The 26,808-nt window shown below is 40.6% G+C and overlaps 1 protein-coding gene across 4 annotated transcripts in view; it reads right to left on the bottom strand.

Annotated features, from left to right (window-relative positions):
- Nucleotides 1-26,808, bottom strand: part of Klhl32 (kelch like family member 32) — a 228,057-nt gene that overhangs the window by 49,089 nt on the left and 152,160 nt on the right. For 2 of the 4 annotated variants that reach the window (XM_048420226.3, XM_048420227.3), the window contains one exon: nt 21,682-21,897. In XM_048420226.3, the coding sequence (XP_048276183.1) occupies nt 21,682-21,897 (216 nt within the window). Of the gene's footprint in view, nt 1-21,681; nt 21,898-26,808 lie in introns of those variants that run through there. The other 2 variants (XM_048420228.3, XM_085677288.2) reach the window with 2 other exon arrangements.

The raw sequence follows: 26,808 nt of genomic DNA, 5'->3' as shown, positions 1-26,808 counted from the left end.
TGTTTTTATTAGTGTGGCTCTATAGTATAACTTGAGGTTGGGAATGGTGATGCTTCCAGCATTATTCCTCTTGCTCATGATTGCCTTGGGCATCTAAGGTCTTTTGTATGGTATCTTTGTATTTCTGTAAAACACAGCACAGGGATTTGGGATGGGAGTGCACTAAATCTTACCAACTTGTTTTTGGTAGGATTGTCATGGAGGAAAAACTCCATATTCAACAAATTCTGCTGGAAAACTGGACATGCATATATATCCATATATATATATAATGAGAACTTTATATCTCAGCTAACACAAACATCAGTTCCAAATAGATCAAAGACCTCAGTTTACAACCTGAAACTGCTACAAGGGAAGGTAGGAAGCACACTACAACATTTACACACAAGTAAGAACTTTCTAAACTGGGACTCTGGTTGCTAGGGAAATGCAAGCAACTGGGACACTGAAGCAATGAAACTATGAAGTTTTGTACAGCAATGGAAACAACTGAGTGGAGAGGATGTCTACAGAATAGAAGACATTTTTGCTACCTATCTATCTGACAAAGTATTAGTCTCTAGAATGTACAAAAAATTTAAAAAAAAAAAAACAAAAGAGGAAAGCAAATAACTTCAAAATTAGGCTATGATCTTAACAGAGAATTTACAAAAGAAGAAATGTGAATGACTTTTAACAGGGTTCAATATCATGAGCCATTGAAAAAAAGAAAATTACATAAAATAATGAGATTCTATGATGTGGGATTCCCCTCTGTGTGCTATGAATTGGTTAATAAAGAATCTGCTTTATTAACATATTGGTCTATGGCAGAGCAGAATACAACAAGGTGGGAAATCCAGGCAGACATAGAGGAGGAAAGAAGGCAGAGTCAGGGAGATGTCATGTAGTTGCCAAAGGAGAAAGACACCAGAATCTTGCCTGTAAGTCATAGTCTCATGGTGATGCACGGACTGGTAGAAATGGGTTGATTTGGGATGTAGGAACTAGCTGGAAATATACCTAAGTCACTGGCCAAGCAGTGTTGTAAGTAATTAATATAGTTTCTGTGTGATTATTCGGGTCTGGGCAGCCAGGAAACAAAGGCACAGTCTCCGCCTACAATTCTACCTCACCATTGCCAGAATGTCCACCATCAGGAAATTAAATGACAAAAAGGGCTGTACAGGATGTGGGGAAAGAGGAACAACTGCTGTCAAGAATATAAAATAGTGTAGCTGCTATAGAAATCGGTGTGGAGAGTCAACAACGACTGAGAAAGACATCCAGCATATGATCCAATTGTACCACTCCCGACATATTTCCAAAGGACTCTCCATTCCCCTACAGAGTTCCTTGCTCACCCAGACTCACTGCTGCATTAGTCATAAGAGCCAAAAAATGGGATCGGACTAGACATTCATCATAACGGATAATGAATATGTAGTACATATACACTATGCAATTTTATTCAGCCATAAATAAAACTTAATTATTTTTACAGGAAAATGGAGAAAGTCGGAAAAACATATATCCAGCGAGATAATCTAGGCACAGATAAATGAATGCCCAATGTTCTTCCTCATATCTGGGTTCTAGCTTCTAACACCTAATTTTGTGTGTTGGACCTGAAGTTTCTGTAAAAGTCAGGAAACTAGGAAAAGGCCGCTGAGGGGGCCATCTTAAAGGAGAGGCCATCTTAGGGAGAGGAGACAGTAGACTGTTGGCCACATGAAGGTAGCAGGGATGGAACACCCATTTGAAAGGTTTAAGTAGAGAAGAATGTGGAGGGGATGAAAGAGACAAAGGGAGGGAGAGAGAGCTAACTAAAATGAAGGGGGTATGAAAAAGTCATATGGAAACCGGTATACTGTAATCAAGTTACAAATATAATGTATAAAAGACAAAGAAAATCTGCAGCTGACACTGGGCCACCATTTCTCTTCATTTATACATGAGTAGTTGGTAACAGGCTTTTCTTCCTATAGGTAATGGTCACCTGCACATCAAAAATATTTTTAAAATTAAATTCTCCACAATTCCCATATGTAGGATAGGCAACTAAATTTAACTACTGAACCTGGTATTTAAGCCATGGGTTTCCAAAGCATGAATAGTTTTCATTGGTTTGTTTTCAGAAAAACGAAGTGAGACTTTTTACCAATAACTCTACTCAGCAAGACATCTGCACGTGTCCTAGTCTATTTCTGTTACTGTGGTAAAACACTGCCTAAACTTGGGATAGGAAAGGTTTGGTTTACAGGTTACAGTCAGTCCATCATCAAAGGAAGACCAGGCAGGACCTAACACAGAGACCATGGAGGAAATCTGCTTAAAGGCTCTCTTCCCCTGGCTTGTTCTGCTATCTTTCTTACATAATCTAGGCTAAACTGCCCAGGGATGGGATCCTCTCAATGGGTAGACGTTTTACCTCAATCAGCAATCAAGACATTGTCTTGCAGACATGCCCACAGGCCAATCTGATGGAGGCAATTCTTCAACTGGGGTTCTTCCCAGTTGTGACCCTTGTTTGTGTCAAGTCAAAAATCTAAGCCATTCAACATGCATGCATGTGATGCAGAAATCTGGTTTATAACATGGTTTTGTGAGGATTTCTAATCTCTGTGAAGAGCTTTGATCAGAATATTTCATCTATTAATGTATTAATAGTTGATCTCTTATGCAAATTAAATAATCTCAACTGAATAACCAAAACATCTTAAAATTTCAACATGACTACTTCAAAATGTTGTGTACAAAGAATTTTAAGAATCAGACATTATATGAAAGTAAAATATTAAGTATGCTTTGTACATAAATTTGGCTTCCATATTGACAAACTTTTTTGGTGGCAGGACAATTAAATATAACCAACCTCACCCATGCCAACATCATCCAACATAACACCCAAGAAAAATAACTCTTGATCATCTCATATTTGACCAAAACAAATGTATAATTATAGAAGTAACATCCTATAGTTGACCTTCAGGATTTTTGTAACTGTAAGCTAAAAGACAAGGCATCCATCCAGTTGGTGAGACTGGGGATTGTTTCAGGGCAGTATATGACACCAACTGTTGACATAAGATGTCTAAATAAGAGGCTGGTGTGTATCTCTATAGCACATCCTATTGAACTCTAAAGAAACTTTGCATATGACCAACAGAAATAAACCCATATTGTTGGAATAACTGTGGAAAATGAGAGCTAACCCTGCTGTGTCCCAGTGGAAAACAAGGAATTGAGTATGTGGCCAAGCATGTGCATGCTCTCCTAAGCATGTAGTAAGCACATTATCAGGGTAACATTACAGGGATCCTGTTTTTTTTTTTTTTTTCTCCATCACTATTTGGCATGCGGCCTCTGAGGTAAATGTGGCAAGACACAAAGGAAGCAGGACATGAGAACAAAAGCTTACTTCCAGGATGAGGTTGCATCTCAGATAAATTGGAGCTTATTTCATATATGTGAGGATTAGAGCCCCCCACCACAAACAAAACATATACACACTCAACAATTCTCTAACAATGCATGTGTGCATTTAGGAAAAACACCAATATAGTTTCATATCTGCACACTCAGGTGATATATTATATGTCATCAGATTCTCCAGAAGATGAGGAGTAATAAAACATGTAAAAATGTTTGTTAATTATAACAGTTAGACAATATGTATAATGAATGTCATGGCAACCAAAGGCTAGAGATATTAATGTAAATATTCTTTTAAGTTCAAGATAAAATCATCATCATATTCAGACTTTTAGATGACACATTATTGTGTGATGTTGACATAAACTTTTAGAATTGTAGAGGTTATAAGAAACATTGTATTAAATGTTTCCCATGTTATAATATTAAATTACATCAATATTAAACATTAAACACACGCCGTACAGTAGACTTGAGATACCCATTTTGATGGCCCTATCTTCACAAATGACCCGGGAATTCCATTGCAGTCATTTAAGTTTTGTGGCTTTGTTGAATGTATGGCCATAAACACACGAATAAACAGATAAATAAAAAGCAGGAGAGAGAAAGATACTTGGATCTAATAATTTCTGAATAATACTTGCTTTCCCCCTTGGCTTGGGTACCCTGCTTTAGAAGTATCTGAATCTCATCTCAGTTAACTTAGGGATAAGGAAAAACACATACAGACTAGCTCAAGAGATGCTGGAAACTAAAATAACAGTCAATTGTCTGAGCTGACTACTTATCTTCTTTTTGTTGTTTTGTGGATAAATGATATAATGATATAGTCATTAATCTTCCCTTCAGGTTTTCTTTTTTTTAGCTCATCCATTCCTTGGCTTCCTGAGAGCTCACTGTGTGTTGAGAATGTACTCAATGAGAAAGATTCTGACCAGCACACACACACATGGATTCTTCCTTGCCATTCAATCCCAAGTCTACCAGCACCATATCAAGTCAAGTGTTCTGAATCTCTGCACAATGTACTTATGCAACTGGAATAAAGGTGGAAAACCTTAAAGACCTGGAAGTTAGAGTGTCTGAAGACAGATCCAGCCGCAGATATGGACCATCCTTCTATGCTGCCATCTCATTGGTGTTTTAATGCTCCTGGAAAATTTATATATGTTATGACTAACAAAACTGTTTAAGTTGTAAACATGCCTGAGAGCATCAAACCTTTTAATCACTCTTTGTGGCTTGGTTCATGAATAATGATTCAGCAGAAGATTCACTGGGCAATTGTATGAAAATGAAAGAAATTTATGCCCTGGCAATGCTGAAGCAAGCATGGGCAGCCTGTGTATGGCAGTTCTGTTGAAATTGTCCATAGTGGTTAAGAGCACTGCCTGCTCTTCCAAAGGTTCTGAGTTCAATTTTCAGCAACCACATGGTGACTCACAACCATCTATAATGAGATCTGGTGCCCGCCTGAGGAAGAGACCTGGTCAGTTGTCCTCATCAGCTTAGACCATGAAACCCAATGTGGGCACTTGTCCTCCCCAACTAAAATCAAAACTGTAATAGCATGGCCAAATGAACCTCACAGGCTCAAGCATTCAACCAAAGTCAAGGACACAGAGATAGTCAGCTCCCTCAAGGAGGGAAGCAAGGGTGAGATGGTACACAGGAAGTATCTAAGCTGCATGAAACTGTCCACTGTGAGGAGCCAGCATCCACTCTTAAGGGGCTGGGTCATGGAGCAGGCACCATAACATTCGATAGATCAAGGGAAGGGGAAACATGACCTGAGCTGCCATTGTATTACAAAGGTCACCCAGTGATTGCCTTCATGCTTCAAGTTCCAGACTCACTGCTGATGTTTAAACAGCATTGTTTCACATGCTATTCCCTAACTTATCCTCTGTACATTATAAATACCTAGGGGAAGAGGAAGCCTTCTTTCTCACATTGTAACACTCCTGTTATGCAAAAAGATACCGTTTTCACTGTATTTATCATAGTTCTTTTTAAAACAACAATAGAATTTCAGAGATTTGATTTGACAAATAGTTGGTCATACATATAAAAGGGCTTAAGGGTATTGAATGGATTCTTAAAGCAAATGAGTGTCAAAGAAGCCACAAATTAGGATTCAAGTGTGCAAGAATCAAAATTGTTAGAATTTTACTTCTGAGAAAATGGGTACATATAGACAGAGTCAAGATGAAGAGTTCTAAATGGGGTGTGGGGTGGAAGGAATAAAGAAGAAAAAGAAACATGACCCAGTGCCTGAACCCAGTCTTGGAGGCAGAAGGATTGTCAGCACAAGATAGGCAATGAGGTATAGAATGCTGGCTAGGACCATTGGAGAAGGACATCTGTAAATAGTGGGCAGTCTCAGCAGGCTAAGTCAGCATGTGGGCAGTAGACAGTTCACGGAGGGCTTGTGAGAATACAGGAAACGCCTCCTATTTTGGAGACAAATTTTCCACATTCCAATATAAAGAGGACAAAGTTTTGGGAAAGTTTGGAACCCAGGAAGTCTTGAGCTAATACCAATTTGAAATCATGTTTTCTATTTATTGTAATAAGAAATGGTTGTAGTGGGAAGTAGTGGTGCTCGCCTTTAATCCCACAATTTGGGAGGCAGAGGCAGTCAAATCTCTGTGAGTTTGAGGCCAGCCTGGTCTACAGAGCTAGCCCCAGGACAGCCTAGGCTACACAGAACAACCCTGCTTTGAAAAACAAAAACAAACAAATAAACAAATTAAAAAACAAAACAAAGAATGGTTGTGACTTAAGGCTCATTAACTTGCAAATACAGTGACTCTACATGGTTTGAATGATAAATGTGTCTTTGGCATTTGCATATTTGGTCCCCAGTTAGTGGCTGTTCAGGGAGGCTTAGAAAGGTGGCCTCCCTGGGGGAAGTATGTCCCTGGAGGCGTGCTTTGAAGTTTCCAAAGCCAAGTGCTGCTTCCAGTTCACTCACTCTGTTGATGTTCTCGGCTTAAACTGGAAAGCGCTCCTCTCTTCCTGCCGCCAGGCCCAATGCTTGATGCAAAGCTTCCCCACAGTAAGCGTGATAGATTATGATCCCTTTGGTACCATAAGCCCAAAATAAACCCTTCCTTCCACAAGTGGCCTTGGCCACAATGTTTCACCACAGCAATAGAAAGGTAATTAAGGCAGTCTACAAAATAAAGTGACTCATTTTCACAGACACCGCGAAAACTCATACCACTTTCGAAAGCACCAAAACAAACAAAAATATTGATTGGTTTGGTTGACACATTTCTTCCTAATTATCTTTTGTTTTCTATTGCTAAAAAATGAAGACATAACTAATCAATACTTCTGTGAAGCATCCCTGAGGGCTATTATATACATGTAGTTCACTGAATGAAAGAAAAGTAATCCTTTGTGGAGAAATGTAAGATCATATTGCTATTCTTTTGCTGTCACTTTAAGAACTAACCACGTCCACCCCAGCCACTTCAGACCTCCCTCGCCGCCATCTTCTCTCTCTATCTTGTGTGTTTGTCTAGTGTCGTGTGTACGTGTGTCTTTGTTCTCTCTATGTTTCTCCTATGTCTCTCTGTTTTTCTCTTCTTTAAGCAATAAATGTCTCCCTCTTCTTTAAATAATACTATGTCCTGTGAGCCTTTTATCTGTCGTAATCACCGGCCTGACTCCCCCGGTCGCATGGCGCTGCCACCCTGGAGATCTCGCAGGGACCCACAGCTGTCCTTGTCGGACTAGAAGCTGCTCCCATCATCCCAACATCATATTTCTTTTTTAAAAAAACAATACATATAATGCACAATCCTTTACTCATGCCTCCTTGAACACACATCCTAAACAGCCCGGCCACTTAAGTAAGGGCCGTATTAAAATAAGGGTAGGATTCAATGTCTGTCTTCACTTTGCAACATCAGATGAGATGGAGTTGTTACCTAAGGACCTTCTTTATCATTCAAACTCATAAATACCTTTTTAAAAAGGCCAACAATATATAATACAGTCAAAATATATTTTATAAAATTTAATTTCTCTAATAGAACCCCTGAACTATAGTTATAACTACTATGGTGCTGACATTCTAACACACACATAATTACTTTATCCTTGCCACATTAGAGAACAATGTTCAGGGTTACGCATAACTACAGCTGAGTGTGGGTAGCAGGGAGATGTGGCCACACAAGAGCAGCCCGATTTTCTCAGACACCTGTTATGTTGGGCCACCAAGCACAGCCTGAAAATAGAAGTAAGGCCTTTTCTCCCTTCTTTTGTTTTCTCATCTCCTGTATTTTTCTTTGCAAAGGGTCTGCATTAAGCTCATTATGATATGAGCTGCAGTCAGAAATACGAGCATGGCTAAACACTGGCGTAGATGTTTACACTGAACCTCAACAAAGTACAAGGTGTGCACAAATAAAAAGCTTTGCATTGTGAGGTCTGCAGGAGATGGCTTAGCTGGCCAAGGGCTTGTCACACAAACCCGAGGAGCCTGGAGCATGGTGGCACACGCTTGCCGTCTCAGTGCTGGGGAGGTGTTGGCAGTGCATCTCTGGGCACACTAGTGAGCCTTACCTAGTCAATGAGAACCTGTCGGGAAAGTGGGGACAGACACACACACATACACACACACACACACACACACACACACACCACGGGACACAGTACCTCAGGAACAACACTCAAGGTTGTTCTCTGCCCCTCCCAACACACACACACAGACACACAGACACACAGACACACAGACACACACACACACACACACACACACACACACACACACCGCTATTTAATAACCTTAGCGATTTCTGTCTTCCTGTGTTAAATCCTCCCCATGCTTCCCAGGAAGGAAAAGGAATAAGATGCAGGTTTGGAAGCGGGAATTTGACCAGCTGTTCCGAGAAAGGTTGTTGAGGGGACTGTGAGGAAAATGGAGACTTCAGCTCCAGGTCTGCGACCATTTTGACTTCGTTGCAGTCACTGCTTCTTGTACAAGATGCGCAAATGCACGGGCTGCTGCAAACCAGCCGGAGCGTTCCCGTCGCTCTGACTTCCCCTCCGCACAATCAGAAATGGAAACATTTGCTCTATTGGAAGGGAGTGATAAGGATGGATTTTTAAAGTTTCCATTTTTAAGTGAAAATGAAAGAAAAATGCTCTTCTGGATGTGTTGTGCCTTTGAGCTCCATTTGAAAAAAAGGGGGGAAAAAGGCAGAGAAAGCCGCTGTGAAGGTCACCGAGTGAAAGAACTTCCTCAGGGCACAGAATAAATTAAATCCCAAGGAAAAAATAAAATGTGATTTCCAGAGTGTGAGGCACAAACTCCAAATGACAATGATTGACAGCCAAACTATATCCGTGCAATATCCAAGACTGCACGTTCTCATTTACCTCAGTGTAGCCAGCAAGCGCCCATTAAACATCCGTCTGATGCCCAAATTAACCTTCTTGGCAAACTGAAAGAGGCACAAACTATCATAATCAACCTTTCATTATCACAGCAGCCTCTAGTTAAAGGGTCAGAATAATTGTGCCATCAGGGCCTTGATTGTTTTCAATCAACAGCCGGCTGGAGTGACAGCTCTGTGATGGAGGAGTCTGATGAAACCGCACCAGTCCTAATCAGGGCAGATGAAAGGAAGGCATGATTGGTGCAAATGAACAGTCGTGCCTCTCCTTTTCATTTACAATCTGAAATTACTCTTAAATTTGTGAGGTTTTTTTTTTCCCTTTCCTCCCTTATGAGCCCCACTGAAAGAATGTTTGACTTATTATGAGCTCTGACGGTGCTGAGTTATAAAACACAGGTAGGGTTATCAGCTGAGGCTTTAAGTGGGTATTCAGCATAATTCTAACAAATTCACTCTTGAAAAGCACAAAATGACTAAAAAGGCTTCCAATGACCTAACCTCTCAGTGCGGGTTTGATAAAGACCCGTCTGCTCTGCTGGCATTGCTAATGCTCAGGAGAGAGGGCTGGGAACACGCATGCGCTGTGGATGTTTTCTGCCGCTCCACGGGCGCGGTTACTCTGCCCCAATCCTTTTTTTGTTCTCTGAGAACAGGAAAGAACATTAAGAGCTGGAAAGGCTTCATCCATCAGGGGGTGTGCATCAGATACAATCCACTGCGGTTAAGGACCCGAAGCTCCCCGGGGGGAACCACAAGTGGCATGGAAGAGACCAGAACCGTGAATCCAAAACTGCCATCAAAAAGATACTGTGAGAGAAGAAGAGAAGTTCTATGACAGGGCCAGCTAAAGTAGGCATTAAATGGATTTGGAGAAAATTAAGTACTATAAAGTTACAGTTATAAATATTTCTTGCATTAATATGCTAAAGATACTAACATCCTTTAAAGTTTAGTGATAAATGGAAAGACAAGAACAAACCTCTAGCTTCTATTTTCTTCCTTAAGTTTGCAATCAACTAGTGGACTAATTATGGGAATGCTATGTTTTATGTCACAGCTACAAAACAAAGGAAAACCTTTTAGTTGTAAAATCCATGTGTATTATTTGCTTGTGGACAAGTGCAAATAGATATGCATGTGTGTGTGTGGTATAGACTTTGAAGAATTTTGGTTTTTTAGGATTTCAGCATTCAGGACTCTACCTCTTTACACTGCGACTCTTCTGACTGTGATCAGTAAGGCGAGAGAGGGCAGCTGGGGTTCAGCTTTTGAGTTAGTTTTTTAGCATCTTAACTAAGCAGTTTTATGTGAAACTTGACTATTTTATTGGCCAAAATGTTCATTGCAATGACAGCATAAATGCATGCAATCCACAACGTAAAAGAGTGATTAGACCAACAGACTTGACTTTTCCATGTAACAATTAGCCAAAAAAAAAAAAAATCCCTGAGATCTAGGCAGACTTCATTTTGAGGTTAGCTGCTATCTACAAATATACCCCGAACCTACATAATTCACCGAGTTCTACACAAATGTGAAAAAAAAATCAAGTAAAAAGTCCCAATCTTAGGACATTCTAGGACATCTCAATGCTTTATCCTGCTTTGGTGGTTTGAAGGTAACTTTCAAAGGAGCATATCTAGCAAATAGTGCAAAACTGTATTTTTCAAGTCCTTTCTTATTCCCATTCACTTTCTCAGGGGCTCAGCATGTTCAGTGTGTCCCTTCCCTTGGACACATAGGCCCCAGAGCAAGTTTTACCAAAGCCCTCAAGGAGCTGGTTCTCTCGGTGTGAGATTGGACTTGAAGCCATGATGTACTTCTGAAGAGAAGGCATTTTGTGTAGAGGCCAAATATGGACAGCTTGGAGGTAAGGATTGTGCTCATCAGATTGAAACGAGCACTTCCTGTGGGTTCAAAAAGCATGCAGATAAAAGGCAAAGTCAATTTGATTAAGGGCATTTCTAAGCCCCAGAACCCAAGGAGAATAGAATCCTAAGACACCACTAGCCCCTTTACATCACCCAAATCTTACAGAGGATGAGAAAAGGAAAACATTTTCTTCAGGAGCCCTGCCAAACCTGGCGGATGAATTCCTTTGTTGACTCTATTCTTTACCCTTTTCTGGATATGCATGACTTCCTTCCACAGACTCTCTACAGTGGGCAGATGAGGAATCCCCTTCAGGTCTCATACCTAGTGTTGATCTCATACCCAGTGAGAAGGAAGCTTCCATGCATTGACCTCTTACCTAGGCAGCAACTTTTCAGATTGCAGTTTAACTTTCAGCTGTGAGTAATTTTCATTGTGATTGGCTGGCTTATAGTCAATTTAGGATAATTAATGCCAAATTACATTGTAATTCACATAGAATTACAAATTAAAAGCTATATTAAGAGCAAATGAATTAATCAAAATTAATGATATTATGCTCACTTGTTTTAGAGTGTTAATAAGATGGGTCTTCCTAAAACGTTTAAACTTTAGCATACCATCCATCTCTCCTTTAATTATCTGACTTCCTTGTATGGCCAGAGAAGGTGATGGCATGTGGGCATTTCACAACAAGAGCACACACACTAGGAAGATATGTGGATTCAGCCCCCAGTGGGAGGGGCTCTTTTAGTCTGTCCTTAAACATGCTGCCAGGGCCTCTTACCAACACTCACTTGCAAAGTCTTCTATAAACAAATGAGACAATTCCGATACCTACCTGTATAAAACACAAAGGTCCTTTTAATACTACCTAGACTGGACTCTATTTCTGGTGATGCTTGTCCTCCCAGGATGCTGGGATTCATGTGCAGTCCTTGTTGTGACGCTCCCATAACACAGTGGAGGTGGTTGGACCAAGATGGAGAGTATCCCCACAGAGAACACACAACCCCGCATTATCAGCGCAAAGGGAACCTTAGAATTAACTCCCTCTATGGGGTCTTACTCTGACTATGGTCTTTTCCAGGTTGGTTGAGTCCAAATGTTCCCCTTCCTTTGTGGTAGAGATGGAATAGAGAGCTTGTGCATTCTAGGTAAATACCCATCACTGCGCTATATCTGAATTCAAATCTCAGGCTTTATTTTAAATTTTATCAAAAGTCACAGGGGCAGGGGTGAAGGAAGTAGCACATAAAGATATTAGTATTAGACAACACATGCCAAGGCCTTTTCAGACATCTATACTTCCAAGCTCCTGGACCACTTCACAGAGATGTTTTGCTGCACTCCCTTAGAATGTCAGGACCACAAAACCACAATGGTCTGGCATAGCGAACCATCATGAACTTCAATGCCATTGTAATGGCCTGATATTGTAGAATATGGGTTCATGAGTTCATGAGTATTGGAAAGAGAGTAATATATGTCAATACTGATAAATTAATATCTTCTCTTTCTTTTAAACCTTGTATCTAAGCAGTCATCCAACTGTCAATTTCTGTCACATAAATTTCTAAAGTTTCAATATACTGAGAATACAACGAAGACATAAGAATCCGTCCTTTCCATTCCTTGCCTATGGTTTCTAGTTCCAGGAAGAAGCCATAGCCTACAGACTTCTCCCACACAGTCTTCATTGCCGCAGCAGAAATAACGGAACTCCAAGCTCTCTTACTCTGAAATTTCCTCATAGGATCTTCAAACGACTCCCACTTATCCGCTGTCCCCTCCCGCACTGTATTTTGCCACCTCATATTCTGAAAAGTGTAAAGTACTTCCTTGAGTATCTGGAATTCTCTGTCCATGCTTTTTAACTGACCCATCTTGAGACCCAGTTTCCTGGCAAGAACCTCAGCAAGACTTTCCTTTACGACTTTGACAGAGTCATTTTTGCTGCGTACCGCCAAGTTGCACAAGAAGTTGTACAAGATGGCCAGTTACTAGAAATACCTACAGCTGATTTCAGTCACTATCGAGGAAGATAGGACATGAAAGACGTAGGAGCTACTTTGCGGTTCCTTGTTGGTGGTGGTGGGGGACTTGGTGTATTTCAAGAGAACATGGTGAGATGTCCATTGAAACAGACTGCAAAGTGGGTTAGTGGATCACTGAACCTCATGCTTGAACTTTGGCTTCTTCACTAGTTCAAATGTAGATAAAACTTGCCTTATCTACCATGACAAGTCTAAGGAGATAGTCAGATGAAATTATGTGTAAAAATTGATTAAAATATGAAGCTCTCCAGGCTTGTAAGAATTATTATTGTTGTTATTATTGATGGACTTCTGTGCCAGCCCTCGGGGTTTCTACCTCATATGCAGCTTATGGTTGGGTTTTATTTTTAAATCCCTGATAACCCAGGTAGCAGCAATATTACTGCAGGCCACCAATGCATAAGTAATATTCTCCAGTCGTCTTTTTCCTTCCCATAGCAGCAACAAAAATATCAGTCTGGAAACAACATGAATCACAATGAAAATTAGAAGCAGAAAACATAAATATGTCATATCTCATAAATCACCTTCTTGTTCTGTTGTGCTCAATTCTTAAAAAAAAAAAAGAAAGAAAAAAAAGAAACCATTAACTCATGGGACCAACAGCACATGAATACCAGTTGGCTTTCTTGTAATTTCTGATAATCACCTACCCCTTACAGCTCCTTGACAACTCACAGCTCTGGTGCTGGGAATTAGCTGCAGGAACGTTCCTCTGAAATGACGGTGTCATGTGCCTCACAAGGGCACAGAGCCCAGACAAACAACAGCAAAGCCACCAGTCAAGCTACTGGAGATGAATGCTCACGGAGAATTAGCAGCATGTAGATCAGGAGGAAGGACTAAATACACAGCAGCATCTTCAAGCACCGGGCCTGGAACTATCAGCATGACTCAGTGTCCAGCTGGGGGCCCATAAAAGAAGCAGCATCCTCAGGGCTGCACCATTTGGGATACAAAGGAGCTGCTGTTTATTTTCTTTGCTAACATTTAATAGAATGTAGACGGCTGGATGTAGCTGGGTGGAACCGTGGGACCGGAAGCAGTTTCAGGAAGAAAATTGAGAAGTGGTGCAAATTTGATTAGCTGAGGGATCGGTGACTAAAAATGCATATGGAAATCAATGCGTGAATATACCCTGCAAATGTCTAGCTGGGAAAAATATAGCAATACGATCATGCTACAACTCATGCACAAGGATAGACAAGGATGCAAGGAAAGATTATACTTTGGCGGTAAAATTCTCAGACCTCAGAATCTGAATCCGTTCTGATTTACCAAAATCCATGTATTTACAATGTGAATTCTCTTTGAGGAATTTTTGTAATGTATAGTCATACACACCATTTGATTTGTTTGACTAGGATGGTACCAGAGACCAGCAGATCTTTTCAAAGATGCATGAAAAAAAAAATAACCACGACACTAGGGTAACAGCAAAGGAACACTGGGTGGTGTGGAATGTCCAAATAAGAGCATTTCCTTTTCCCTCGAAGCCAGATCATTTCAAGACACCCCAAGCAACAATCAGAGCATCTAAACCAGACCCAACAGCACCTAGAAAAACAACGCCTACTGGCCCTTCTGCTACCAAACACCTAGCACCCATGCTAGAGCAGGCAATTAAGAGTGCTCAATAGGATCTGGCCTGACACAGCAGGTCCTCAGTTCCTAGTTGTCATGAATGAAAGAATGAATGAAGCATACGTCATTGAACACAGAAGAATCAGCAAGATGGCAGGCACAGGGCAGGAAGAGCTGCCCTTCTCCTCCTTGGACTGTGGACACTGCTACACAGAGAACCAGATGGTCAAGAATTTCCTCTTCTTATGTTTTTATTTCTCTAGCACTGGAAACTGGATACAGAGCCTCACGCACAACAGCAAGAACTCTACCATTGCACTAACCCATGTTTTCCTAATTTCGTTTAAAGCCAAAGGAATCATTTGATGAATCTTGGCATTCATCGCTCCTTAGTCACTTTGGGCTATTGGACAAAGTGGACAGAGTTCAAAAATTAGAGGACATGGATTTGCAGTTTTTTTCCTGCAAATTTCCCACTCACATCATTGGAACAACAATAACAACAACAAAAGAGCAGTAAATGCAGAAGCGTTCTCAAAACCGTGATCCACGGTGTAAATTAGAAACACGGTGATGTATTGTTTCACCTGCTGCAGTGTTTGGGGTCCTCACTTATCCCTGACTAGAAGTATATCTGGGTCAATTTATCATCTAAGAGATAGAAGATGAAACCTGCAGAAGCCATTCACATCCCCCACTCTCTAACTAGGAAAGGGTAGTAGCAGGCTTACCTTCCGAGATTACTTTCAAGGAAAATGATTAAACTGAAGTGCAATGCGTTGGTTCTATGGTGCAGATGAAAGCTGAAGAAAAACTTGTCAAAAAACAAAACCCCAAAGCAGCGCTGCACGTAAGGTTGTTGACCACCCTAGACGGTGAGCAACTGACACCACCAGACAACACGTTTCCCGTAAAATGCAAGGAGGCATGGACTTCTAAGAGACCAAGTTCATTTCCTATAACATGCTTCCTAAAGTAAATGTAGCTTTATGTAGAACCAGGTATATAGATGTATCTTATCATTCATTCAGTTTTAATATGGAGGCCCTACATTATTGTCATTGATACACGGCACATACAGTGTGAAAATGACAGGCACAGTCTCTGCCTCTGGGAGTATATAATCCCACACAGAGGTAAACAGGATATGGTCAGCCCCAAAGAGGTAGCATGGACCTTTTAGGTGTAGGTGGGAAGTGCTTTCCAACTCAATGTCAATAAAGGAATAAAAGGACTATCAGTAGAGAATATATATATATATATATATATATATATATATATATATATATATATGAAACCTTAGAAAGTTATTAAAGGAAAATAAAAATTCTCCAACTGTAGAGATTACAATGAAATAAGTATTTTGAGAAATAACCACTCAAAATTTCCCATAAATTCTGTTTTGAGAGGTCAAATTCCTAACACTATGTCTAACACATAACAGAGGTCAAAAATATTCAATTTATTTCCCCAAACTATTTTGATCCATCTGAAAGAAATCCTTTTTGTTTCTACTATTTTAGAGACAAAGTCCTAAATTCTCAGAGCTGTATTCACCATTTAAAACAATAAATGTGTGTCCTGTCCTACTCATTCAGCAACCCCAGAGGTCTCAGCTACTCAGTCTATGCTGAGAAAAGAGACCGCACACCTGATTAGCTTGTCTAGGAACTGGCGCCATGAGTAACTTTTCCTATCAACTGTCCTACAGAATAGATTCACCTTGCTCTCAGTCTAGGGGAATCCAGTCTGTGGCTGAACAAGCAAGGAATGTAGTTTTTTGAGACGAAAGATATAAGTAGCCCTCCTGGAGGAAGGGCAGAAGTATTTCATTCTAAGATGTTTTTCTTTTTCTTTTTCTTTTTTTTAGTTGAAAATAGATTTTTTTAAACAATATACTCTGATTATGGTAACCCTCCCACCAACTCCCCATCCACCCAAATCTGCATCCAGGTTTGCTCTGTTTCATTAGAAAACAAACGGGCTTTCATGCTTATTTGTTTAAAGCCCTGTCTTTGACAATTATGGACTGAGTATATTACAAGTAGATAACATGGTGAACTGGTACATACAAATACTGCATAATGATTACGATAGTCTAATCAGCATAATCATCACCACCTGTGCAGGAACCCAATCCTCAGCACTTCCTTTGGCAGGTCCCCTGCTTAGGACTCTACAGGTCGAGTCCAGCAGGTTGAACAGCATCCTCCTGAAACAAAGTCTGGAGTTAGCACTTACGCTCTCATTGACCTGAAAGCAAAGTCAAACTGGTAGAGATTTGCCAGGTAATGCAGTGAGAGTCTGCGAACTCCTAGATCCTCTGTGCTCACTTGGCTGTTTTTCTGCTGGTTTTGTTTTCTCTTTCTTTGAAGCTAATAATTTGGTGACTTTCATTTGGAACTTGAGAAACCATTCTCCTCTGGACATAAAACCGAATTGTTTAGTTATACTGAGGAGAATTTCAAACAATATACATTTAAAGTCCTTTGGGTCACAAATCATCTGATACACGACTGTGGTTCAAACATCTCTGTTTCCTCTGAAAACACAGTGAAGTTAACTAAGAGACCAAGTAACAGTTGGTTAATGAAAGGAAAAACTGTCTGGGAAAGACTAAGACATCCTATGCAAAAGAAGAGACTTAAAGTTTAAAAAGATCAAATGGTCTGAGTACAGTGGTGAATACCTTTAATCCGCATACTCTGGAGCAGAGGCAAGAGGATCTGCGAGGTCAGGGCTAGCCTCATCTATTGAGTGAGTTCCAGGCCAGCAGAGGATACATAATCCCTATCTCCCCACCATACCCCCAAATCAAATGAACAAAGAAAACATAGAAAGAAAGAATAATGATGCAGAGATGTAGGAAGCCCAAAGATCCACAAAATGGTCACTGTAGGTTGCAGCATATCGTATCAAGGTGAGGGACAGAAAAAGGAAAGGGTAAATAAATTAGTTTATGCAGTGGGGATATTTAATGGCTCTTATGACAGGTTTTCAGTGCCAAACTGGTAAATAATGAAAATGAGACCTTTCTCCAGATAAGGGACGGTCCCAGATTACATTGCCAGTATGTAGTGAGACAGCCACCTGGGTAAACTCGTGTGTGGACCACGTCGCACCTAAGCGGTGTTGCACATATTAATCAGATGGCACTACCCCTCATCTGAGTTTCCATTACCTGCCCTACTTGGTGCCAATTTCCTTTCTCTTCCTCGGCACCCCTTCTTCGCTGTTCTTTAAGACATGGGATGGGGATTTGTCAAAGTCAATGAGCACTTTATTACAGTGAGAACGTTCTGTAATGAACAATTCAGCGGTTTAATGAGATTCTGGAGATCTGTCTCCAGCCTGTCCGTCAAGTTTCACTTCTGTAAAGCACCCTGACACTAATCCTCTGGCAGACCCAATCTTTACCCTGGGCTGAATATTAGATTCTTCCATGGTATATTGCATTACTAGTATAACCTCAGCAAAAAAAAAAAAAAAAAAAGATGAACTTAACTCTACTTGAGGCACTATAGTTGATCTGATTTGATTTTTCTCTATTGAGTATGAGGGAATTACTTATTTGCTAAGATAAAGCAAAAACAATTTCTTATTGCCTACTGAATACCTAAATTGATAATATTTATGGAAGTCTTTTAATTCCTTCTCGGTGATCAGGTCTAAAGAAACTATCTTATTGCCTGCAGAAACCAGTTTCTAAAATTCTACTTTATAATACTGTAGCCTTTAGAGAGGCAACTGTGGTAGCTTCTAAGCAGACAGAATGGAATTTTCCTGCTATACAGATTACTGCACATTACCGTGTCAATCTCTGGCCGTGCCTTCAACCACGGCACAATAGCCGACAGATGCCAAAAAAATGGGTGGCCTCAAATCTCAATCTTGGTAGGATAAAAAGCACAGAATCTAAATCTAGTCTGTATCTTTTCCCCTTAACAAAGGAAAGGAATTTGGCTACTTCGTACTCTGAGCTGGCCATAGTAAATCCTGATGCTTTGTATGATGGGGCAGGGATGTAGATTATTGAAATCCCTGCCAGAACCATATCCTCACCAGCACTAGCAACCATTACCTGAATAAACATTCCCCGAAATGCCCAGGAAGCAGCAAACACTTGGAACTGCTTTTTAAACCAAGACTGTGGACTAGTAAGTAGATGTGGTTGGTATCAGCAGACTGGGATTCAAAAGGGGCTCTGCCCTGTAAACTGGAGCCAAGTACAGAGCCTTGTTAAAGGATGGAGATGGAGTCAGCTGCTCCTCAGGCCTCTTGTGCTGGTAAGTCAATACGGTTTCAAATATCTGCGACCTGACTGGCCCTTATCTCTTACTTTCAATAAAAAGAACAACAGCTGCTGACTAAAATCCAAAGAAGGAAGCAAGGTATTTGGAAAGTTATACATCAGTAGAATCAGTGTTCAATGACACATTTGACCAGTGGTAGAGCAAGCAAACAAACAAACGTAACACAACTACCTGAATATGGCTGGTAAGATCGGAGTTTACTACCCCATCTGCCAAAAGAACACTGAACATTTCCTAGTATTTGTACAAGATAGCCATTTTTCATCCCATCCTGCAGGCACAGCATCCTCCAAGTAGCATCAAGATGTGTAGACAGTGCTGCAGAATGAGATAGACAGAGAAGGGAGAAAATGGGATGCACATTCCAAAGACTTTAGGCACAGAATTCAAGGACAGTCACTAGGGATGAGCAGAAGAGGATTTAAATTGAATAATCAACTTTCAAACAAAAAAACATCCTCCCTGTCCCCTAGACAAAGCAGTGACAGGATGTGAAAGGATTCTGGAGTCAGGGGAAAAGGAAGGGCTTGTGAAAGCAGTAAAGAATGCATAATGAACTAAAGAGGTTTTTTTTTTTTCCACTCTAATGTAGGAAGAACATTGAAGTCTTTCATTTGAGGTTTAAGCATCCATCTATTAGAGGAAGGAAGTGCTTCTGAAAATAAAGAGAGTAGGTATAGGAGCAATAGAGAGAGGAATAGCAGGGTCATGTGATCTGACCTGGGAAATGGGAAGGGGGAACTCTAAGGGGTAGTGGGGGAGGGAGATAAGTACAAAGGAAGGAGAGGATAAAATAACATAAGAACGTCAGGAAAAGTCATAGGGAATCATACTATTAGCTATCTGTCTTAACAAACTATAAAGCACATACATCTATGTATATACATATACAGTTTAAAAGAAATTTTCTCATCTTGGGAGACAATGCTCCCTCCAAGAGCCAAAGATCATCTAACAAAAGCCCTCACCCCAGGCATAAGAAGTCCTCTTTGGAGTGGTTGATCAGAATTGTTAAAAAGACTCCCAAACTCATAGGCTGTTTCTATTGCCCTTGCTTGTCCAAGATGTGGATGGTGAAGGCCCATATTGCTAAAGATACCATGCACCTCACACACAGAGACCAGAGACCCCTCAGTGGGAGCTGACCTGAATGCCTCCTCCTTGTGGACTAACTTTCAAGGCACCAGAAGGCTCTATGCAAGCTTCCAAAGGAGGGAAAGAACCATCACTACTGGCCATCCATGGAACTTATAAACCGTACATTGACAGTGTGGCAAGTTAACCTTAAAGGTGTACTTATGGACACCTGCCTTGGGAGTAACCAAGAACTCTCTAATTGGATTTACGATCCACTCAACAGCAGGAAAATCATGCCTGGTATTGGAAACCAAGGCTACTACCCAAGGCTCTTGTAGAGTCATGGATTTTGAAGGTGAACCTATCACTAACCGCTTTACTAAACCAACATAATCCTGAGCTACATTTTAAATATTTCTCCTTATAGCCACAGATAAGTGTAGTCCTCACAGTTCATCAAGGAAACTTCTCTTTACAACAGGTGGAGACCACTAGAGCCAACCACAACCAACCAAACTGCAGAGTTGGGTAGCCTAGTCTCAGTGGATACATCTATCAAATACCCCCACATCTAAGGCTCAGGGAACATTTTGGAAGGGGAGACAGTATGATTGTAAGAGCCATAGGATCAGGAAGCTTGCGATGAAATTCTGTCTCCTAGTAATGTCAGAAGCGACACACGTAAAGCCTAACCAACATGACCACCCAAACAAAGATGACAATACACATGCTCAAGTGAAAGCAGGGGAAAACCCACAAGGCCTCAGTCCTAGAAAAAGAACTATAGGCAATCAAGGGATGCTGAGAGCAGGAGAAATAGTCTTCCTCAAGGAAGAGTACACCAACTGATCATCCAGTACCAACTGATTAGCCCTGAAAACAAATATACAAGTAACATTATACAGAGCAAGCAGATTGTATGTAGGCACATATATGTCTCTCTCTGTGTATTTATGTGTATATATGTATATGTGTGTATGTATATAATATACTTATATGCGTGTAACAAAAATTAATGGAAAAAAGGTCATGGATTAGAAAGAGAGCAAAGGGATATATGGGAGGCTTTGGAGAAAAGGAAGGAAAAAGAGAAATAATTAAATTATATTATCTTAAAAATAAAAGAAACAACTTTTGAAAACAGTCCAAATTCCCTAGATATGCACACTATTGTTCTTAGGAATTTTTGGAATGGACTCCAAGTATTTAAAAAAAATCCCAAACATCCCAGAGTGCAACCATATTTAAATATTTGTGTTTACCTATGACATATAAATTTATCCGTTAACCTTCATATCATTGGCTTGTAGACAAGTCCTTCACCCAGACTTAAAACATTAAAAATTGCCTACTTCAAAACTTACTAATAAGTTATCCACAAATGAGTTAAAAACTCAAATGAAAAAGTTTATTTGAACTACTAAAAGCTATTTCTACATTTTTCTCATTTAGATAATTTTAAAAAGAAATTAAAAAAATATGAATGGTTTCTCCCCAAACCCTGAATTCTTTTTGTTTCAATGGCTTAAATATGTATAAAATTGTTTTACAATCCATTTTTCTCATATTAAACTTAAGAAACATTTTTGGTGTCAAGAGAAAATCCCTTCTCTTTTCTGGTTTACCCAGGTTTAAGGAAAGCACAGCACTGGGTTCATTCCCAGAAGAGCTGCAGACTGGCGGGTGCCCACCAATGACTGCAGACTGGCAGGTGCCCACCAACGGCTGCAGACTGGCTGGTGCCCACCAATGACTACAGACTGGTGGGTGCCCATCAATGGCTGCAGACTGGTGGGTGTCCACCAATGACTGCAGACTGGTGGGTGCCCACCAATGGCTACAGATTGGCACATGACTTGCCCACCGAGAAAGTTGTTGCACCTGAATTCTTCTCTTTCTGCTGATGTCATACCTTTCAGAGGCTAGGCAGCATGCCCTTACCTGCCAGATCTGCTCTTCGCTCAGGGAGGTCAAGCGGTCACTCTTGAGCACTTCCTGAAGCAGACAGTAGGGCAGTGTGAGAACGTCCTCCGGTCGACTCTTCAGGAGCTCCGAGAGGTGCTTCACTAGGAAATCAATCACAGCCTTCTCCAGCAAAGTGAGGTGAAAGAGGTCAGCAAGTCTGTACAGATCCAAGTAATTAAAGCTATTTAGTTCCTGGGTGCCAAAAAACATAAAAAAAAAATTCTTAGAAATTCAGATAGAACAAGCAAGAAATTAGGTCACTCACTACCATTTTCATACTGGGTGGGGTGGGGCCATTAATATTACATATATGTTTTTCAAGGCAGGGTTTCTCTACATAACAGTTCCAGCAGCCCTGTAACTAGCTCTTGTAGACCAGGCTGGCCTTGAACTCATGGAGATCCACCTGCCTCTGCCTCCAGAGTGTTGGGATTAAAGGTGTGCATCACTACCGCCCAGCAGGGGCCATTAATATTAAGATAATTCCCCTACTCCAATTATAAGACTCTAAGTTTTCCTTCCTCCCAACCCATATTCTTTTTAAGATAACTTATTTTTATTTTATGTGCATGGGTGTTTTGCCTGCATATATGCCTGTATGAGGGATCCCTTGGAACTGGAGTTACAGACAGTTGTGAGTTGCTGTGTGGGTGCTTGGAATTGAACCCTGGTCCTCTGAAAGAGCAGACAGTGCTCTTAACTGCTAAGCTGTCTCTCCAGACCTTAAACACATCTTTACAATGGGATTTCCTGAAAGGATGTCCTCATTTTGCCAGCTGAAATGCTACTTTGCAACTTTTTAAAAAACATGTGGAAGTCCTTACCAATAAAGACTGTGAAGGCTCATGGGAGCCATTACGAAGGACGAGAAAGAAAGAATCTTGTGCTTTTTGCCTGCTTGCCCTCACCCTTCTTTTGCCCTTCATTGGCATTAATGTCTGCTTCTCTGGGATTCTGTTGTATACTGAAGATCAGCTGAGCACCCAGACTCATGAAGTGAACAACTGTTGAAATCTGGGACTTTCTATCGGTAAACAGTCATTGTTGGACTTGCTGAGCAATAGCCTGTAAGTCATTCTAATAAATCCCCTTGTGTAAACACACACACACACACAAACACACACACACACACACACACACTATATCTCCAGAGAGCCCTGACTAATACAGGGACAATCATGCGTTTTACCTTGCCTGTAGTTTAGCTCTTTGTCTACTGAAGGTAATAGAAGAACAGTTAAGTGGGGATTGGGGACTAAGCACAAACCCATAGAGACAATGACTTTACATTGTTTGTGAAAGTTCATTCTCAGAATGTCTATAAAAAACTACTACCCATCCCGACTTAAAGGAGTTGAAAGACAAAATTTATATGTAAATTTTAGCAAAGGAGTTAATCTCACACAAAGACTCATGTCTTGAATATATATCAAATCCCTCTAAACATGGACCTTGTTTTGCTAGCCTTGAACATTCAGAACACCAGTAGCATTCCCTCCTACTTATTCTCAAAGTTTCTGCAGCCATGCTCTCAAATGTATGGCCAGGACTCTAGGAAACTAGCCACAAAGCTGTAGCCCCCAGGAACCCCTGTCACTGCACCTCTGTGAGAGCCAGGGTGGTACACACCTCTGTTGATAGAAAGTTTGCTTAATTAAGTAGAATAAGAATAATGGTATGCCAGATTCCCCTCATTCAGATTTCATAGTCACTAATATATGGTCAGTGTTTTGTAACAGCAGAAGGACTGGTAGATGCTATACGGCATCCGTATATTCTACAGAACTATTTAATTAAACATGATATATTTCCTTGTCCTAGTTTTCTAAGACTATTAAGAATTCTAATAATATTTTATTCTATTATATATAATTTCAAAATATTTGACATTTTAAATGGGTATTTTTAAAATCTGATACTTATTTAAATTTTCAAATATCATATATACCACAAGTTCATATGCTGCCTAGATCTGCTTGGGTGTAGGAACCCCCTGGAGCATGAGTGGCCTCTTAGGAGCCACATCCATAGAGTAAACTTATTCTCCCTGCCCTAACAGGCAATAGTTTCCAGTTGTGCCCCAATTAAGGGTGGGACTTCATGAGCCCCTTTACTATCCATGCTGAGATTTCAGCTGGTTTGATCTTGTTCAGGTCTTGGGCATGCCGTCACAGTTGCTGTGGGTTCACATGTAACAGTCCTGTCGTGCCCAGCAAACACTGTGTCACTACAGAAACTCACCGCACTGGCTCTAATAATGTCTCCCCACCTCTTCCATGACGACCACGTAGCTCTAAAGGAAGAATATGATACAGACGCCCCATTAAGGGCTGAGCACTTCACAGTACCTTATTCTCTTCATACTGACCAGTGTGGGTCTCCATGGTAATCACAATCTACTGCAAAAAGAAGCTTCTCTGATGAAACTACACAAATCTGGTGGGACAATAAAGGGGAGGCCCGAACTATAAGATTCTTTGTTGTTGTTGTTGTTTTTGTTTTTTATTTTTTATTTTTTTGAAACAGGGTTTTTCTGTGTAACAGTCCTAGCTACCCTGGAACTAGCTCTTGTAGACTAGGTTGACCTCGAACTCACAGAGACTCGCTTGTTTCTATCTTCCGAGTGCTGGGATTAAAGGCATGTGCCACTACTGCCCGATCTACTATAGGACTCTTAATAGGTCTATTTGCCACCAAGTTGTAAAGGTCTCAGTGTTTTTCTTTAAAATGCTATTTATCAAAACAGATGACCACTGACGTCCGCTACAATGCAAACATCATACCTTTTACTCAAAATAGCCTAGCTTTTTATTCACATTTTATCAAAGGAATATATCGGTTACAGGGTTAGCTTTTCAGGTATACTTAAAATTGTTCTTCAAAGTCTCTTTCTTAAGATTGGTAGTTACAAGGCCATCAGGGGAGAACAGGAGAGTCTAGTGTGTATTTCAGGACATGTCTATGTGATGGAGGACATCTCTGAGTAAATTCACATAATTTAGAGCCTGGAGACTATTTTGGTGTCCCATAGCATTACTCTGCCATTCTTCCAAAACCTACTTTCCAACTATTTCAGGGGTATCAGGGTTCTGATTCAATGGTCAGTACCAGGGCACAAAGAGGAGAGTGGGTGGAGCAGAAACACCTACAGAGAAAAAGTGGTGGGCATGGAGCAAGTGAAGAAAACATGAATTGAATACAGAATGGCAATTGAATATACTTCATCATGGGTCTTTCTATCTTTATACACCCATTCTGGGTTTCTTCAAATTATAAGCCCACAACTTAAAAGTAGTCCACTTCAAAAGTACAGATAATTTAAAAAATTATTTTAATGTGGGATTTTAAATAACTGTTTTTTCTTTTTATTTAGTTTTTTTGATATAATTTGATAACGGTTTCCCTTACTCCTCCTAGATCCTTCCTATCTCCCTACTGTACCACCTCATGTTTACCTCTCTCTCTCTCTCTCTCTCTCTCTCTCTCTCTCTCTGTCTCTCTCTCTCTCTCTCTCCCTTCTCCCTTCCCCTCCCTAAGTAACAAAAACAATATTGTTTTTGTTATTTATTTTTATTCTCTTTCAGTTCAGCCTATGTGTACTTTGCACGTATGTATATAAATTTTTGTCTTTGTGTAGGCACATGTACTTTTGTGGTGGGTGCATGTATAGGTGTGTATGTGTATGGCAGCTCAAAGTTGATGTTGGGAATCACCCTGAATCACGTGTCCATCTTACTCATTGAGGCAGTCCTCTCCCAGTGACACCCTTAACTCCCCAATATGCCTAGTCTCCCAAGTCATCTTGCTCTGGGACCCCAGCTTTCCTTTCTAAGGCTGCAATTACAGGTAAACTGCCCCAGCCATTTGACATTTATGTGGGTTTTAAAAATCCAAACTCCAGTCAGTACTCACACTTGTCTGGAAAACACTTTAACTACTGGGTCCCTATGAATAAATTTGCATGTATATATGTGTGTATTATATGTGCACATTCATGTGGGTATACGCATGCACATGTGTGTGCATGCATATGTATGCTTGTGAAGACCAGACGCTCATGTTATGTGTCTTATTTGATCTCTCTCCCCCTTATTTTTTGAGATATGGTTTTTGCTACACCCGGAACTCAACAGTGTGGAAAGACTGGCCAGCCACTGAGGTCTAGGGATCCAGCTGTCTTCCCTACAATACCGGAGACAGATATAGCCAGGAATGCACACTTTTCATCTGGATGCTGGGGATACAAACCCATGCCTCAGTCTCACATAGTAACCATTGTCTCAGTCCCACTGAGTTTTCTTTCAAGGTAATTCTTTAATCTTCTTCAGGACTATATTAATAAAAATCCAAAAATGATGTGCGATGAATAACTAAATAGCACTACTCATACGGAAGGCCACGTGTACCTGTCTGTGTATGAGAGAAACAACAGTTTTGAGATAAAGAGGCTCTGAGCTCCATCTTTTCATTGCTCCTTAAAAACAATGTCCCCAAACCTCCAGTGCTTTCTAGCTATGTCAGAAGCGTCTGCTCACCTTTCCATACATAACTTGTGAGCAGTGGGAAGGTGAGGGGAAGAAAGAATCCACCTCCCTGAGACCACGATGCCATAGCACACACCCCTCCTATTGGGGCAGACAGGATAAGTTCATCATGCAGAGATAATCACTTTCAAATACACACACACACACACACACACACACACACACACACACACCCCATTTATATTCTAGGCTTTATTCTTTTTAAAAAAAGTTGCTCCTGTGCTAAAAAGAAAAGAAAAGAAAAAGAAAAGGAAAGCTTGTATTTAAGGCAGAACATCAGACACAGAGACAACTCAGGACAGTAGGGATAGACAGGTCCCTGAAGTCAGGCAGATGTGGTACTATTGATAAGAAACGCAAGCCATCACCAGACTGCCACTACTCACCATTTACAAATAAAAAACTCCAACCAGCTCACAGGGCTGTCGTGGAGACTCTATTTGAAAATCACTTCCCACAACAACTGGGCTCATGCAAAGTGTAGAGAAGAGTGGGGCCCGAGAGCAAGACCAGGAAAGTATAAAAACCCCTGCGGCTTTGAATCAGAAAACCAAAGTTC

This window comes from Myodes glareolus, chromosome 16 (genome assembly GCF_982192425.1).
Source record: "Myodes glareolus chromosome 16, mMyoGla1.1, whole genome shotgun sequence".
NCBI lineage: Eukaryota > Metazoa > Chordata > Mammalia > Rodentia > Cricetidae > Myodes > Myodes glareolus.
This window is presented reverse-complemented; position numbering and strand designations above follow the sequence as displayed.